At 35.3% G+C, this 18,517-nt stretch overlaps 1 protein-coding gene across 1 annotated transcript; it reads left to right on the forward strand.

Moving 5' to 3' along the window:
- Positions 1–15,381: 15,381 nt before the first annotated feature.
- Positions 15,382–17,385, forward strand: LOC134232379 (cerebellin-1-like). Its single transcript, XM_062714326.1, has 2 exons — positions 15,382–16,021; positions 16,831–17,385. Exons 1-2 carry the CDS (start codon positions 15,910–15,912, stop codon positions 17,247–17,249), a joined length of 531 nt encoding a protein of 176 aa, XP_062570310.1. The 5' UTR covers positions 15,382–15,909; the 3' UTR covers positions 17,250–17,385.
- Positions 17,386–18,517: the final 1,132 nt, after the last annotated feature.

Consider the following 18,517-nt stretch of genomic DNA (forward strand, 5'->3'; position numbering starts at 1 on the left):
ATTTGACAAGGTCTAACAACCAGTATAGAAATCTATCAATATTGTAATATTTGTTATAATTAATGCCTACACCACAGGGGATGGATAAATAAATATTTTAAGGAATGGAAAATTCATGGAATTCATGGCATTTTTCACATAATTTTCTTGCACTCTAAACTGTTGAAGATAATCAAAATTTTTGACGGGCATATCATGTTGTGGCATGGCACTTTATTTGGGAATGTTACAGGAAACAAACATATATTTTTTTAAGCCTTATTTCAATTTTCCAGTACCATTTGTTCATTGGCAACATTTGGTTGAGGAGCTCAAATCCACCCATGTAAGAAGGCTTTTACTGTTGGTGTGATGGGAACCGGAGTCTCAGTGCCATCCTTGTTCCTCCTTCTTGTCTCAAGGTTATGATGATAAATAATAGACAATCCTGTTGTCCTTCCAATACTGGGTTAAAAGTGGACCACACATTAGCCAGTCTAAAGTTCTTCTCTGCATTCTTCTTGCATCCTTAGTTGTGGATACAAGTTCCTTCGGATAACCTTTTCTATTTGGCCTTACAGTACCGCACATGTTTGTATTTCTTGTTTACAAATAACCGGCTAGGGTTGGGCCTGTGTAGAATTTGTCTGTGTACACAATATATCCTTATTTCCGAATGTTTTGTCATTCCAATGACAACTCCTGATGCTAATCCTAAATTTCTGTTTAAAACTTCAGTATTTTTGCCAACATAAATTTCAAAGTTGTAGCAGTATGCTGTTTCTGCATCGACAGCTACCCACATTTTTATTCCAAACTTTACAGGCTTGTCTATCGTCTTTTTTCTTCCTTGAAGAAGTGAAAATGATGTAAAATTCACTATTTCTTCTGGTTTCAAGCTCAGATACCATTTATTTTCATTTTCAAATAATGCAGTGATTCTAGGGCTCTGTAATCAGGATAAAGGCACTCATAATGCAGACATTTAAAAAAAAAATTCCTCTAGGGGAGTAAAGATGATGAAAATCTGGAAAAAGTAGTCAGGAGCCAAGTGCAATCATGTCCATCTCACCATTGGGGCAAGCGACTATGGTGGAATAGAACATGATTAATAGAAATCTGTTCTTTGTCTTGGTACTTCGTTTTGATGCTGAACAAGGCTCATTTCTATGACAGTCGCAATGAATCGACTGTCAATGAATCTTAATGTCATCAACGTCGGTTCATTTCTTGAAACTGAGATTAAGTATTGAAAGTAGACTGTATTTGTGCTGCTTTGTAGATAATGAGAAAATTAAGCATCAATATCTTCATGGGTATGTCCAACATGGAGGAATGATGCTGAACTTTAAAAAGAAATACAATCTTTAAATAAATTCATTGAATATTAAAATTTAATGCAAAGAATATTAAATATCTTTTAAAAGAAACAGTTTTGTGAGGCTTTATGAGCATGACTATGAGCTGACTGAATGTGGCTGAAATGTAGCATTTAATTTGACCAGAATTAACAAGAGTTCCCATTGGCCACCATATTGGGGGTCAACATGCATTCTCATATTCCTTCATTATTCAACCAAATTTTAACTTTTTATTCTGGCAGTTGTGGACTTGAAAGCATTGTTTCTGAAGAATATACATTTGTTGGATCCTCATTTATTTCATAATGCTTATTCCTTTGTACCTCTGAGTTATGGTTTTGCGATTGGAATCTTGGTGATGCACTTGAGGAATACACCCTTAGCAATGTTGACTCTGGTGGTGTTAAGCAACAATATCCTCATGAGTGTGTTCAACATGGAGGAATGATGCTGAACTTTAAAAAAAAAAATACAATGTAAATACATTGAATATTAAAATTTAATGCATAAAATATGAATTATCCTTTAAAAGTAGTCTCAATGGAAATGATTGTAAAGGAAGGGGAAACGTTTAAGCAATTAAAAAAAAAAAGAATAACGATAAACACAAATGATTTTTTATAACAGAGTAATCTGAACAAGCAAAGTGTTAAACTGCTATACAGACTTTATCGGTCCTCTTTTTACAGTACATTCTGTACATTTCCCACACTTGTTGGTCTTACTGGTCAGTGGCCACTGTCCTTACTGTCTATATTGGACATTGCTTTCCTTTTCCTCGAACTTTAGAAGGTTCCCAAAAGTTTTTACATATTCCATCCAGAAACTGAGTTGTAAACTGACAATTTGTCGCAGTAGGTGCTGGCATGAATAAGATCCTTCCCTGCTTAATGGCCCTGAGTGCTAAAATGTGCAGCTCTCCACCGTCAAGTGGTGGCGTCTCTACAGGAGTGAAAAATTCTTAAGAGGGATGAAAACAATATACAATCATTCAGTCTATCCCCTGTATCCACTGACACCAAAACATATAACAAATGTAAAAGAGATTAACAAACCACTGTATATAAGAAACCATAACGGTTAACCAGATCACTTGAACAAACAACAAACATTCCATAGCAACAAACACTAACTAAACACTTTAACAAATAACTTGATAAAAATGTTGTACACATGTATTCGTGAACACTTATAGTAATTACCTGTATTATCAAAATCGATCTCATCCAAGTCTTTGGTTTTTTCAGCTCACCTGAGCCAAAGGCTCAAGTGAGCTTTTCTGATCACATTTTGTCCGTCGTCCGTCCGTCTGTCTGTCCGTCTGTAAACTTTTCACATTTTCGACTTCTTCTCAAGAACCACTGGGCCAATTTTGACCAAACTTAGTTCAAAGCATCCTTGGGTGAAGGGAAATTTAAATTGTAAAAAAAAGGGCCAAGTCCCCTCACAAGGGGAGATAAGCAAGAAAAGACAAAAATAGGGTGGGGTCATTGAAAAATCTTTTTCTCAAGAACCACTGGGCCAGAAAAGCTGAAACTTATGTGGAAGCATCCTTGGGTAGTGTAGATTCTAAATTGTTCAAATCATGACCCCCGGGGGAAGGGCGGGTCACAATGGGGAATCAAAGTTTTACATAGAAATATATAGGGAAAATCTTTGAAAATCTTCTTCTCAAGAACCACTGGGCCAGAAAAGCTGAAACCTATGTGGAAGCATCCTGGGGTAGTGTAGATTCTAATTTATTCAAATCATGACCCCTGGGGGAAGGGCGGGACCACAATGGGGAATGAAAGTTTTACATAGAAATATATAGGAAAAATCTTTGAAAATCTTCTTCTCAAGAACCACTGGGCCAGAAAAGCTGAAACTTATGTGGAAGCATCCTGGGGTAGTGTAGATTCTAATTTATTCAAATCATGACCCCTGGGGGAAGGGCAGGGCCACAATGGGGAATCAAAGTTTTACATAGAAATATATAGGGAAAATCTTTGAAAATCTTCTTCTCAAGAACCACTGGGCCAGAAAAGCTGAAACTTAAGTGCAAGGAAGGATCCTGGGGTAGTGTAGATTTCAAAATGTCTAAATTATGGGTAGGGTGGGGATGCATTATGTATTACAAGGAGGAAATCTGGTAAAGAACACAATGGCCAAAGCTTCTCAGGTGAGCGATGTGGCCCATGGGCCTCTTGTTTTTATATTTAGTAATGCCACCAGTGTTGATTAAATGCAGGACATTTGCACTTTGGCCAACTAAGGGAAGAGTGAAGCTGACGATAAAATTCGCTTTGAATCCTAATTATCTTGACCCATAAATTTGGCAAGCATGCCTGGCTTGATTCACCGACAAATTGCTGGAAGGCATTTTCTTAATTTAGTGGATGTCAATAGTTTGGAACATTTTGCACCACAATGAAAAGAAATTTTTCTTAGCAGTCTGGACCCCTGATTGGATTTGAGTTCTTTAGTTTTATGAATTGGTAGTTGGAATCAATTTTCAGAGCCTGTATGGCTTTGAGAAGTACAGCGATTGTTTCTTTTAGGTTGGTTGAAAGCAGAATTGGGACCGTTGATCCTCTTTTCCCTTTTATATCAATTCTTTTGTATGTCTTACATAACTCTCTTTCAAACTTTGATAACTATTTCTCTATGTCATTGTTTACTGAGAGTTTGATTGTCAATTCTTCGTTCTTTTGACATATAGTCAAACGTTGTGCCTCCAAACTCCTTTCTATAGAACAATATTTTCTGTGCCAGACAGATTTCTTAGAGTTCAGAGTATGTAGATTCTTTTATTCTGTCTTGAAGTCGTTGTCTAAGGGTTATGGCAGTTCTAGAGAAGTATTAGTTCTAGTAGAGAAAAATTCATAAGCTATCCTTGCTAAATGAAATATATGGATATAACAAAGCGTATTCAAGTTCAAAAGTCCATTAAAGAATAAAATTTTTGGAACAAGTTACAATGTAACACGGCCTCTAAAACATCAGAGGTAGGATCAGTTGCATTTCTCAGTATGTAAAGTTGCCAAGGTTTGGAAAGATATATTCTATAAACATGTAGATAAAAGAGATTGATCAACAGATCTGTACTGAGTGAGAGAAAAAATGTGTACCAGATGACAATATATACATTTGTATTGAAATGTGTATCCTTTCCAGTTATATAACCCTGAATATTACTTGTTAGGTCACCTGAGTAAACTCAGGTGACCTATTGCTATCTGTTTTCGTCCGTCTTCGTGCGTCGTCCGTCGTCCGTTAACATTTGAACATTTTCAGCTTCTTCTCTGCAACCACTGAACCAATTTAAACCAAACTTGGCACAAAGCATCTATGGGTGAAGGGGAACAAAAATTGTGAATTTCATGGTCCCTGCCCCCCTAGGGCCTGGGGGGTGGGGCAAAAACCACTAAAATTTATGCAATCTTTAAAAATCTTCTCCTTTACTCCTGGACATCAAGCAGTTAAACTGTTTGCATGATTGTAATCAGCATTGAGTCCTGTACCAAAATTGTGAAATTTATGGCCCCGGGTTCAGGGGTTCTAGTGCTAGGGCGGGGCTAAATAAGTATATAGTGAAAATGCATTATTTCTTTGAAAATCTTCTTCTCTGCTCCTGGGTATTAAATAAACTAACTAAGAGCATAGTTATGATGAGCAAGAGTGCCTCTACCAAAATTGTGAAATTTATGGCCCCAGGGTCAGGGGTTCTAGTGTTAGGGCGGGGCTCTATAGATTATATAGTGAAAATTCATGAATTCTTTGAAAATCTTCTTCTCTGCTCCTGAGTATTAAATAAACTAACTAAGTGCATAGTTATGATGAGCAAGAGTGCCTCTACCAAAATTGTGAAATTTATGACCCCGGGGTCAGGGGTTCTAGTGCTAGGGCGGGGCTCTATAGATTATATAGTAAAAATGCATTATTTCTTTGAAAATCTTCTTCTCTGCTCCTGAGTATTAAATAAACTAACTAAGTGCATAGTTATGATGAGCAAGAGTGTTTCTACCAAAATTGTGAAATTTATGACCCCGGGGTCAGGGGTTCTAGTGTTAGGGTGGGGCTCTATTGATTATATAATGGAAATACATGAATTCTTTGAAAAAAATTCTTTTCTGCTCCTAGGAATTTAACTTAGTGCATAGTTATGATGGGCAAGAAAACCTCTTCCAAAATTTTGATTTTATAGCCCTGGGGTCAGGGGTTCTAGTGATAGGTTGGGGCTCTATTGATTATATAGTGAAAATACATTAAATCTCTGAAAATTTTCTTCTCTGCTCTTTGGTATTAAGCAGATAAACTACCTATGTAGTTATGATGAGCAAGGACACTAATCTTCCAGATGTGAATTTCAAGGCCCCAGGGTCAGGGGTACCATAGGGGGGGGGATGTACTTATATACTGAAACTAACTGGATGAAATGTTTGAGATCTGCTCCTTGGTATTAATCGAATATTTTTGAAAAGCAAGGGTGTCTTATCAAAAATTGTGCAATGGGTTGATCTAGGCCTAAGGTTCAGGGGTTCATGTGTGATAGGGGCATTACTGATTATTGCTGAATATTACTAATTACTTGAAATGCATTTTTTGTTCCCACACCCTGTCTATGGGTATTAAGTAAACAAACTAAGCAACTGCTAAGTGTATTGATATGATGATCAAATGGTGCCTCTTTCAAAATTGATAATGCCATAGCATCTTGCTTAAAACATTAATCAAATTAAATCGCTGTAAAGTTGTTGCATAATGCTCAGGTGACCTATAAGGCCCATGGGCCTCTTGTTAAATGATAATTGTTTCTTCTATAACCCAATAAATGAAGACTCTGACTGACTGAATACTCATTATGATTAGTAGACAGATAAACATTAATATTTTCTGTTTGAAAGTTTAATTTTATGGAATTTAAATCCAAAGTACAACTTGCTTTGCCTCGCCCAATGCGGATTTCTGTTTCACACCCTGTATGACTCCGTATTCGGTCATTTACTGACTTTGTAACTGATAGTATTAAACCATGAAATTCAATACTCACAAACCGATACTTCCTTGAATTAATGAAGATTTGATCCCATGATTGATGAAAGTAAATACATGTACTTTTGCAGTTTTATTTTTTCGTGTGTTTTAATATTTTGAAAACATATATAACACTACCAGTCCCACTTGATATCCACACGGTTCTTGGTGCTTGGACATGTCAATTATCAAGTATATTGTAGTTTTACTTAACTTTTGAAATGTTATTAATGTAAGAACAAAAAATCAAGTACCTTAAGATATTGTTAATATGAAATGATTATTATACTGTAAATCACAGTCATTTTATTCACGAGAACTTTATTTTTTCTTCATTTTAAGAAACAGTAGTATCGCGAAAATTTTATTTTTGCTTTGATTAGTATTCCTTAAGTTTTTTTAGAGCAATAACCACAATCCATGAAAACTTTGTATTGATTTAATTTTTTAATTATTATAATTAATATTTAATGAGTATCTAGCCAAGATAAGGTGTTGTGAGAAGTTAGTTATCTTGCGTAATATGCAAATGTATTGATTTACTGTTTGATTGTGTAAAAAACTTGAACACTTGGATGAAATTAAGCAGCAATTAAAGAGTTTTGTTTCAAATTCATTTTGAAATATGGACTTGAATAGTGCAAAATTATGTTTATAGAAAAATAGAAAAAATATTGATGAAAACAATTGTTGTCAATGAACAGAAATTGTGATTTTTTAGAAGAGCACCCACAGTTAATATATTCCCAGTCTTTTAGCCATTATCTTGTTGAATTAATTCTGTTTTTATGAAATTCTTGTGCTAAATCACATAGAGTGACTATAAGTTGAGAGAAGTCATATCAAAAGCTCGAAAATTCATAAATTTAATGCATGTTTATTACATCCTAGAAATTTCATCCGTTTATATTAAATTTTATATTCACACATGTGATTTTATATGGGAATTTCATTAAAACAATGAATTTTATATATTGATATATGTGAAGTACAAACATATATCTTGGTTTCCTTTTTGTTAAACGTACATTTGAAAATGAATTGTTTCGAATTGTGTTATTTTCTGACAATTATCAAAGTGATAAATTGAGTTGAATTGTGAAATTCAATAAACTTTTCCGATAATGTAATAAACTATTGAAATGATTTTCCTTTTTGGAAGGAATTTATAGTAAGAATGTTGTATAAATGGTTTGCAAATAAAAATACTGTACATATACCTGATTTTCTTTTTATGCAATTTGTTTATGTTATAAATTCTAAAATACCTCAAGATATGACCATTTACGGTGTTGCAGCTACTGTTTGGGAAATGGGAATACTTCAAAAACTTTTTGGTAAGTTTTTGTCAGTGTCTTTGGCTAAAGGGCTTTCATTAGATTGAAAAAGTAGGGATTTAACCCTGTTACACGAGAATATAAGTAGCTATAGGAATACAAATAAGAGATTCATTGTATGCATAGTCGCCCTTTCAGAAATATTTATTTATATTGAATCTTCCTGATGCCATTACTCAGCTTTTACGGATTTCTTGTACCAGGACCAACTGCTGGTTTACGTCCTCATCCAAAGGAACAATTCCTTACGCAACTACTCTTTGTATGCATAGTCTCCCTGTCAGAAATATTTACTTACATTGAATCTTCCCCATACCAGAGACTTGGGTTTTTAAGGGTTTGTAGCTGTAAATCAAAATCACTGTACTAATATTCCGGGAAAAAATCCTTCTTGCTTTTCCTGATTAGATGCCAATATTTCCACAAAATGACTGAAAGCACCTATTTGGCACTACTGCCCCGCCCACCGAAGCCTCAAGTGAGCATTTTTGACCAGAATTTGTCTGTCATCGTCATCTTTGGCGGTGTCATCTTTTAACATTTTTTTCTTCTTCTCAAGAACCACTGAGCCAATTTAAACTAAATACAAAAGCTGAAATTTATGTGGAAGCATCCTGGAGATACTGTAGATTCTAAATTGTTAAAATCATGACCCCCGGTGGTAGGGTGGGGCCACAATAGGGAATTCAAGTATTACATTGAAATATATAGGAAAAATCTTTTAAGAATCTTCTCAAGAACCACTGGGCCACAAAAGCTAAAACTTGAGTGGAAGCATACTGGGGTAGTTTAGATTCTAAATTGTTAAAACCATTACCCCTGGGGGTAGGGAGGCACCACAATAAGGCATCCAAGTTTTACATTGAAATATATAGGAACATTATTAATATTTTCAAGAACCATGCGGCCATAAAAGACAAAGCATTAATGAGTAGTGTAAATTCTAATTTGTTCAAATCATGACCCTTATCGGGAGATCGGTAGGTCAAGACCTAAATAGTTATTAAAGGGAGGAAATCTGGTCAAGAACGGCATCACTGAAGTTAAAAAGATGAGCGATGTTGCTCATGGGCCTCTTGTTTAAAATTAAATCTATATACATAACCTTGGTCAAATGGTATTTAGAATTTTGGAGTTTCTTGCACAATGTGAAGCCTAGGAGCTTTCATTACTTTCTTAAGCTTGTTTGTCATGTTTATCATCCATCTAGATATAAAAATTATTAGACCAATACATGATAGCTGCAGAACTGTAGCTCTCCGAAAAAAATATATTGACAGACCGGAATGGTACAGTGCCAACCATTGGAAAAAACTGTATATTTATTGCGCACAAAAATTGCGCTTGATTCTGAATTCTTCCAAATTCTTACCTCAATTGCTAAAAATTTAAATTTCAAAATATTTGAAAGCATTGAGTCCTCTACCAAATTTGTGATACTCATGGCCCCAGCGTTAGGAGTTCTAAAGCTAGGGCTGGGCTGTATAGATTATGTAGTGAAAGTGCATTATTTCTTAGAAATCTTCTTCTCTGCTCCTAGGTATTAAGCAAACAAACTTGATATATATAGTTATGATGAGCAAGAGCGTTTTTTTTTTTCATCCAAAGTTGGGAACTTCATGGTCCCAGGGTCAGAGGTTATAGAGTTAGGACGGGGCTCTGTTGATTAAATAGTGAAAATGCAATAATTCTTTGAAATTCTTCTCTGCTCCTGGGCATAGAGCTAATGAAATGTATACAATTGTACATAGTTATAAAGAGGAAGAGGCCTCTTCCAAAATTGTGAATTTCATGGCACCTGGTTTGGGGTTCTAGTGTTAGGGTGGGGCTCTATTGATTATATAGTGAAAAAGCATTTATTCTTTGAAAATGATCTCCTCTAGTCAGGCGGCATACCTAATTTTTTTTAGACAATTGTGCATTTTGTGATAAAAGCATAGAATTTTGTATGCAAGTAGAGTATTTCATTACAAACATATTTGGATATTGGGCCACTTCAGTTGGTACCTTGTATGACCTTGGAGGCCGATTTTCAAAATGGCTGACAAACGCAAGCATTAACAAGAACATTTTCTTTTACACATTTAAAATAAAATCAACTTTGCAATATTTATAAATGTACTTACATTTGCACATGCTCTATGATTATGAAAAAATGTTTCTTCATCTCATCGGGTTTGAGTATGTGCCAGCTGATGCTATTTATAGTAATACTTTTTCTAAATTGACAATATTAAACATCTATGATTAAAAGTAAAACATATTCTTTAAAACAAACATTTACGACCTATCTTTAACTTAAACTGCCGTGATAGAGACAAGATACCAACCCTTAGAACATAACCTACTTATTCAGCCAATCAAATGCTTCCATTTCTCGCGAAGAATCGATTCTTCATGGTGAAGAATTCTTCTATTTCTGAAATATTTAACGGTGTCTCATTGGTTCAGTTGACAGTAATATGGGTGTGTCTTCATTGGTTTTTGTTCAGCACACAAAAAGAAAATATTCAAAGCCACGTGCTTTTTACAATGATATTTAAACTTTCCAGGCCTTGCTACACTTTTTCCCACTGTAATCTTTTGTCGCCTTTCTGAATATTATTTTTTTTCACATTTCGGTACATACAGAAAATACAACCATCGTCATGTATATCAGAGATGAACCTTGTGTTTGAAGACAGATTTAAGTCACAATTTTCATCAAATTTTTATTTGACCCTGAACAGCGATACCCACTCCTCCTGACAAGGCCTTGTCATCTTTGACACAATCATTTCTCAAAGATATAGATTCTTGTTACAAGGATATTCATTAGTTAAGTAGAACTTAAATATCTTCCCCATACCATTTTCCCAGTAAATCATTTACGTACATGTAGCATCGTTTTTGAACTTTTTTCAATACCAATTTCTTCCAGGTCCATTTCCCCCCATACAAAACTACATTACCTTCTTATTCATGTACTGTAGTAAAAAATGGGGGTGGGGGTCAGTCTTTCAATGAACATTCAATAAACATTTTCCATAGTAAAAGTAATGTCAGGGAAAAAGCCCCCCCCCCCCCCTATTGCTACGTGCCTGAATCAAACTATTTTATATAATCCCATGCAAACCTGAATGGGTTAGAGTCCATTCTGAAACCGCGTGTGTTCGATAGTGATTGCGTGCTCGATATGTACAACGAGCGGTCAACTTGAGCATTATATATATGACACAGCCGTGGGAGGAGTTTGTTTTTAATCCATTCATTTGATTGGCTGAGGTTCTGTTCTAAGTCAGTAAGATCATATGAAGAGAAAGCTTCGCTGCGCCCATTCTTCATGACGAAGATTTCTCTTCATATGATCTTACTATTACTTAAAATTGACTACCTTATTGTTTAACTTGCAGAGTTCACTTGTAACTGTTGTTACTATTTATAGTAACTTATAGTTATGTAACTGTTGTTACTATTTTTAGTAAAATTTAACTATCATTCACAATACTTATTATACCACCGCTTGAAAAGTGAAAGGGTATTTTGAAATCGGTCTGTCCGTCCGTTCGTCTGTACGTCCGTCTGTCTGTTACGCTTTGGGATACCCATCTCTTATCTGCAACTCCTCTTTTACCACTAAAAGTGAAACTTAATGACATTTTCACAGAACCTTTATTACATATTGCCATTGTGCAGCTGTTATTTTACTTTTTGATCCGACACATATTTTGGGCTTCCCCGCCACAGCATAACATGAACTTTTCCATTGTAATCATTTGGGAGGCGGGGGGTATCATTTAGTGAGCTCATTGCTCAAAGTACCTCTACTTCAGTCAGAGGACGGCCATGCAAACTGAATGAAAGTAAACATAAAATACTATCATCGCAAAATTGTGTTTAACATGTAACGCTTAAAAAACTATAGTTATTAGTATATTGAATACTGGTATATAATTGTTATGGAACTTGAGTTGTTTGTTTTGACTTTTGCCAATCTCTTTGACTTCCGATTTATCTGGAAGTTCTTACAGAGCTTGCAACGTTGTTCCATATGCCTTATATCACACAAATTATGCAAGATGGATTCCTGTACATCTCAGGGACATGGCGGAACTCCCTAAAAAACACCCTGAAATAAATCAGGAATTTGATGATGAAAATTTCACAGTGCAAAACACCAAACGAGTCTTCTCTGCTATTCCAATCAATCAAGCACATGAACAAAACAACGCCTATATCAAGGACGACGGAGGAGCAATAGTTCTTACTTATCTGGACCAGAGATTGCAAGATTGATACAGGAGCTTCAAGATGAACAATCGGACAAGAGAGGGTCAAAAGATACCCGTCTCCATGATCAAACACCTAGTATGCAGGCTTCGTTTGCAAAAGATTTTCACTCTCTTGTTTGTCTGCTCAATGCCTTGGAAATCCTTTCGATGAATTATGTAAAGATCTTCTAGTTCTAGATACAAAGGAACTTTCAGACCAATCTGCAGTAAGAGCTGTAATATGTGTAATGAGAGTTGGAATTGATAAATTTAAACAGTTTTGCAAAGAATGTCTCATTTACAGGTGAAGGCTAATCAATGATATCATTCATCGTAGTAGAGTAAGCTTATTAAAAAATACAAGCAGTTCAAATTTCAGTGAAAAGACAGAGGATTTAACTTAGCTCAAATGTGATGTGACTCTCTTTTTTGTCAAAACAGACAAGGTAACCTTAGAGAATTCTTTCGACATGAAAATCCACAATCCCCGCCCTCATTTTCTGATGCATGTAACATCCATCTTGGAACCAAGAGTGGCCTTCTTCAGTGCTCGGAGGAATTTGACGAGGAGCGGTCTGAGCTTCCATTGACAAGCTGTGTAATTCTGAATGGTTCAGTTGTTGTTCAGGTACTACTAAGACCTCAGAAAATTATGCTCGTCAGAACTTCATTCCATATATTTTCTCAGTTTCTAAGAGCTTCGCGCGTAGACCTGGTATGGGACAAATATGTAGACAATTCATTAAAAGGTACCGCTAGAGCAAGGCAAGATTTTGTCGAGTAGATAGAAACAAGACGTAACTAATTACAGCTTCCTCTCAAGATCTTTCATTACGACTTTTGATGAAGGTGTCAACCAAATAGTTATCACCGATGGTAAATATGTTCTTTCAAAGCTCCAAAAACAAGATATCCTTTCGATTTCTCCATGTAATTACGAGGAAGCAGATAGCCGAATGCTATTACACACAGCACATGCATCTCGCCAAGGCCATAATAGAATACTGATCCGCACCGTTGACACTGATGTTGTGGTCCTGGCTGTGTCCGTGGTGCAAACTTTGAACCCAGAGACGGAACTATGGATAGCCTTTGGAACTGGAAAAAATTTCCGTCACGTGGCAGCCCATATAATTGGACGTGGCCTTGGACACAGAAAAGCTTTTACACTTCCAATGTTTCATACGCTGACTGGATGTGACACTGTTTCCAGCCTTGGTGGGCATGGCGAAAAAAAACTGCACAGAAAACTTGGAAGGCCCTACCTTAGCTCACTGACGCGCTTGTTAAATTAGTTTGTCCACCAACTAATATACCAAGCGATGTTATGCAAACCATTGAAGATTTGTCATCCTTCTCTATGACAGGACCAGTACATGCTTTGACATAAACCAAGCTCGGCAAAAGATCTTCGCAAGGAAACCAGATGTGAAACAAAGTCCACCAACAAAGGCTGTCCTAGAGCATGTAAAACGAGCAACTTACCAGGGTGGACATGTATGGGGACAGGTACTGCAACTAAATTCATTACTACCCTCTCCTATCAAGTGGGGTTGGATTATGACAGATGGTCTGTATGAGCAACAATGGACAACACTGCCGGAAGCCTCGAAAGTCTGTTGTGAACTAATAAGTTGCAACTGTGACTTGAAAAATAAAGGATGTAATTCAAAAAAGTGGTGTTGCAAACTTTCAGATCTCAAGTGCACTAGCATATGTGGATGTGAAGGAGCTTAGTGATTACGGAGAGTCAAGACAAAAAGAAGATGGGCGAATAAGGCGGGCAGAATGCCTATAGTGCGACAGATAAGAAGTGAAAATTTTAATCTCAATTGAATCCATATTTTACTTGATATTTCTTCTAATATTAAAGTATACTTTATTTAAAATCTCTACAATTTAAAAAAATCTCACAAAGACTAAAAATATTTGCCTTTGAAAAAGCTTACACACACTAAAAAGAACAAAAACGATCATTTTCTCATACTTAAACAAAATTTTTCAATATGGATGGGTCTTCTCTCCATTTTTTTGAAAGATGGTTCTAAAAGTGTGCAATAAAATACTATTTTTTTGGTTTTCAAAAACATGGAGCGAAGACCCACTATACCTTAAAAGTACGCTTTTATGACACAACATTACCATCTTTCCGAGAAATACTTCAAGTCCATTAAGTCGCGGGTCATATCACAAACATCATTTAAATGCCCAATATCACCATGAGCGGTGCAGCATAGTGGTTAACGCGTTAGTCTCAAAGCAGTATGCTATTGAAACGTCGGATTTTTATTGCTGGGGTTCGAATCCCACGAATACCAGCTAATTATTTTATGAAAGGAATTTTTTAACGATATTTTTTTTCTCTCAGAAATTTTTTTTTCTCATAATTTCAAAACTTTCAATAATTAGACGTTAATTTAAATAATAAATTCACATATTTGATATGATTTCTTAATATCTGACGCTATAGGCATTCTGCCCGCCTTGTTCGCCCATCTTCTTTGCCAAAGCTTTTATTGTGGTCACCAGGACCTGATATATATCTTACATATATAAACATGTTGCCTTTTTAACTGTTTCATTACTTAGTAGTACATGCATTTAAAACTAACCATAGGGTAAGTCACGTGTCGCGTGGTTAGATCGAGTGTTTCAAAGTCTAAAGTTGTGAATTAAGGAATTAATGACAATGCTAGTTCCAACCCGGCACACGATAAGACAAAATAGATATAAGTTTTGTGTCGAAGAAGGCGCTGTTGTGAAAAAGATCCAACACTTATGAATAGATTGTACAGAGTATAGGTATAATTTTGCACACACACCCCTCACACCACACACCCAGCAGCACCTGATGACATCATAGTACGAATGAAAAAATTCTCAAAAGGACATAATGCTCACAAATAAACATATTTAAATCATAGAGAGTATGCACATCAAAAAGAGATAGCATATGTTCTTTTTATGTTAAATAATGAGGTAAAAGGGGATTTGTTTGTTTTAAAGAAATTTTATAACCATTTCAATTCATTTAAATCTTTTTCTTTTTCTTTTTGAAGACAAAGAGAGTGTTTTTGTTCTCTGTATACCATGATTATCACTTATATTGAGAGAGATTTAAGTAAATTTCAAATATAACGAAAAATTATGGCCGCCATTTTGTAAAATGGCCGTCATGTCTGCCATGACATGATTCCGCGATGGCCCAATATCCAGTTTTGTTCAGACAATAAATGTCTATATTTGTTCAAAAATTGGTGCTTTTATCACAAAATGCACAATAGATTGCCTATGCCGCCTGACTACTCTGCTACTGGTGCTCTTCTAAACATTTTAATTATCACTAGCTAGATTATGCATGAAATAGCAAAATGTTCGTGAAAGCATATGCTGAAAAATTCTAACCGTACGCGTAATAGAAGCAAATTAGGTATTTTAAAATAAAAGTATGCTGAACAATAGACGATAGAAGTTGCGTAGGTGCACAGCCATGACATCTAGGTTTCTTGCATGCTGTAATTTGAGAAAGGTTATCTTCATCAAGATATCCCTGCAATAAAAGTCCAACACATTACTGATCTGTTATCTGTTTTAAGTTTTTCCTTCAAGACGTTCGCTTTCGGCTTGTTTTGAATACAATTCTAATGGATGTCCGTGTTTCTGTTTTATTAATAATCGGTTTGACTTTTTGTTGTGGACATTGCCTTGATGAAAAAAAAATTCAATGGATGGAAGAAGAAATCCAAAGACTAACAGTTAGACTGAATGAACGTGAATTGAATTGCCAAAGACTTACTCAAACGTATTTAAAAACTCAAACAAATATGGAGAAGAAAATCTTGAAATTAGAAAACCGTGCAAAAAAAACAGGAATTGCGAATTTATAGACTTGAAAACGAAGCAGATCAAAAAGTGCAAGACGCTGGAAGTTTCAATAATGAACGGGTGCATGAGAAGAACGATATAATGAGAAACAGAACTAACCATGAATTGCCTCTAACTCTTGGTTTAATTTCCTCTTCGGCTGATGACAATGATGGAAAAGAGGATTTAAAATCTACAAGTCCAATCAAACGTGGTATGCTATACACTATTAATGCCAAACGTTTAATTTTAGTAACAGATTTTTAAAAAACTCAACAGTACGTATTAAATACAGTGTATGTATTTAAAAAGAGTGAAAATAACGAACAATGATAGAACATTCTGTACACAATACAAATCTGTGGAGAGGATATAAACACGGACAGTGGGGATTCAAGAGTTCTGATGACGTGTCCAGGAGGAGGGCATCCCCTATCAATGGTCACACCCGCCGTGAGCAAAGTTATACGATCTAACCACTTGTAGTAATTAATTAATGTAAAAAATAACACTTCAGATAGCAATAATATAGTCTGCAGTGAATAACAATTAGCTATTATAAATAAAGTATTCATTATTCGTACCCAAAAAGCTTGTGTTTCATATGACCGGTCAGCAGGGGATACTGACTCCTCTCTAGTGTAATGTTTCTATCTTGTCAGACACTAACTATGATACACCACAACATCCAAGTCGTGCTGCATGTCTTTTTATTCTGTCCAAGAGATCACATTTAAGTTTTAACATTAACAACCTGATAAAAACGGATAGGATCAAAACGGATTTAAATACATAAAACTGGTCAGCAATTAAGGGATTCTCACTCCTTTATGGTACCTGATCCCATCTATGATATTTTGGAGGTCCGTGTTTGTTGTAATCCTATTTTGTATTGTTTTATGGACTTGGATATTGAATACTATTCCTTATCTCCAATTCTCCATATCCTTCATGCATCTCAAATACAGATACCAATAGTTTCTTATAAAATTTTATATTTGATTTTGTATTTGTATTTTACAGCTGACTCTGGATCTGTTGCTTTCAGTGCATATATGTCCGATCATGAGCCCGAGCCAAGTCCACATCATACTTTCATTTTTGACTCTGTACTGACAAATGTTGGTCACGGGAACAATAAACATTCAGGAATATTTACTGCTCCACACACTGGTATCTACGTATTTGCCTGGACAGTCTATTGTGATCCCCACGGTTATATCTTTAGTCAGATTGCTATAAATTCCAATTTAGTAGGCGCTTCGTTTACTGACGCATATGATTCAACTTACACCCAAACTTCCAATGGCCTTATTGTGGTAGAGATCAACGAAGGAGACACAGTATTTATTCGAACACATCCGACTAATTCTAATAAAGGCAGAATTACAAGCAATCCCGTTGAACACCGCACGTCATTCAGTGGATGGAAAATCAATTGAAACGAAATTTTTACTATGAAAAGAAAAATTACACTGTACGTTGAAATGGAATAAACAAGAATTGTACGCTCCATGTTGCACACTATTGAATGAAAAAGATTCATCTTTAAATCTTAATTAGCATGTTCAAATGATAATTTTGCGGGTGCCCTATAGTAATCACTCTGTCTGTCCGTCTGTTATTCTTCCGTCCACAAAGAAGGTACAGTTTCAATACAAATAAAGCCCTATATTTTTCTAAAATATGAAAGTGATACAAGAAATTAAAATTCATTCTTTCTGAAACATAGGAATTCTTTGCAGTTAGAATACACAAATGGTTTTTCTCGTATGACCTCCTAAATGCTAATTGTGACGTCATTAACTTGTGCATTTTCCCGTATTTTCTTAAAAAGTTGCAGAAGACATCAATTTTCAGTGGAATTTTCTTTTAGAAAACATACTCTGCCACCGTCGCCCGGAAAGATTTTGAGATATGTGATTTTTCATAGCTTTTTGCACAATATATCCAAAAATTAAAGCGGGCGACGGTGGCAGACACTATTTTCTAAAGGAAAATTAGCAGAAAAGCGAGTCATTTTGAAGCTTTTCTGCATTAAACTTAAAAATGTACCAAATTAATGACGTCATATTTCAAGAAAGGCTCTTCTTTGTGGCATATTTTTTAATGATTTATCATATTCATATACTCAACTATTGTTAATGCCAATTTCATAACTTTTTAAGAAAATTAAATTTTTAGGGCACAAAAAGTAGTAATTAGCGTCGCATTTCGCGCCCGGTTTATACGCCCGGTTTTGGCTATACGCCCAGTTTTTCACGCCTGAACACTTCTTAAAGAAATCAATATTAGAAAACAGCTACACGCTTGGTTTTGGTAAGGATATATAAGAAATCGATTGTTAGTAAGAATATATAAGAAAACAGCTATACGCCCGGTTTTGGTAAGAATATAGAAGAAAACGATTATACGCCCTGTTTTTTTACGCCTGAATACGTCTTTAAGAAATCGATTGTTAGAAGAATATATAAGACAACAGCTATACGCCTGGTTTTGGTAAGGATATATAAGAAAACGATTGTTAGTAAGAATATATAAGAAAATAGCTATACACCCGGTTTTGGTAAGAATATATAAGAAAACGATTACATGCCCTGTTTTTGGTAAGGATATATTAGAAAACGATTGTTAGTAAGAATATATATAAGAAAACAGCTATACACCCGGTTTCTGTTAAGAATATATAAGAAAAAAGTTGTTAGTAAGA

Source organism: Saccostrea cucullata, unplaced genomic scaffold (assembly GCF_032062105.1).
Source record: "Saccostrea cucullata isolate Sc308-1 unplaced genomic scaffold, CSIRO_AGI_Scuc_v1 ctg938, whole genome shotgun sequence".
Classification (NCBI taxonomy): domain Eukaryota; kingdom Metazoa; phylum Mollusca; class Bivalvia; order Ostreida; family Ostreidae; genus Saccostrea; species Saccostrea cuccullata.

What these genes read in the sequence shown, in the direction of transcription:
- LOC134232379 (XM_062714326.1), top strand. Translation starts at nt 15,910, where the DNA reads ATGAGAAACAGAACTAACCATGAATTGCCTCTAACTCTTGGTTTAATT. An exon ending in TACAAGTCCAATCAAACGTG is followed by an intron (nt 16,022 to 16,830) that starts GTATGCTATACA and finishes TGTATTTTACAG; the next exon opens with CTGACTCTGGATCTGTTGCT.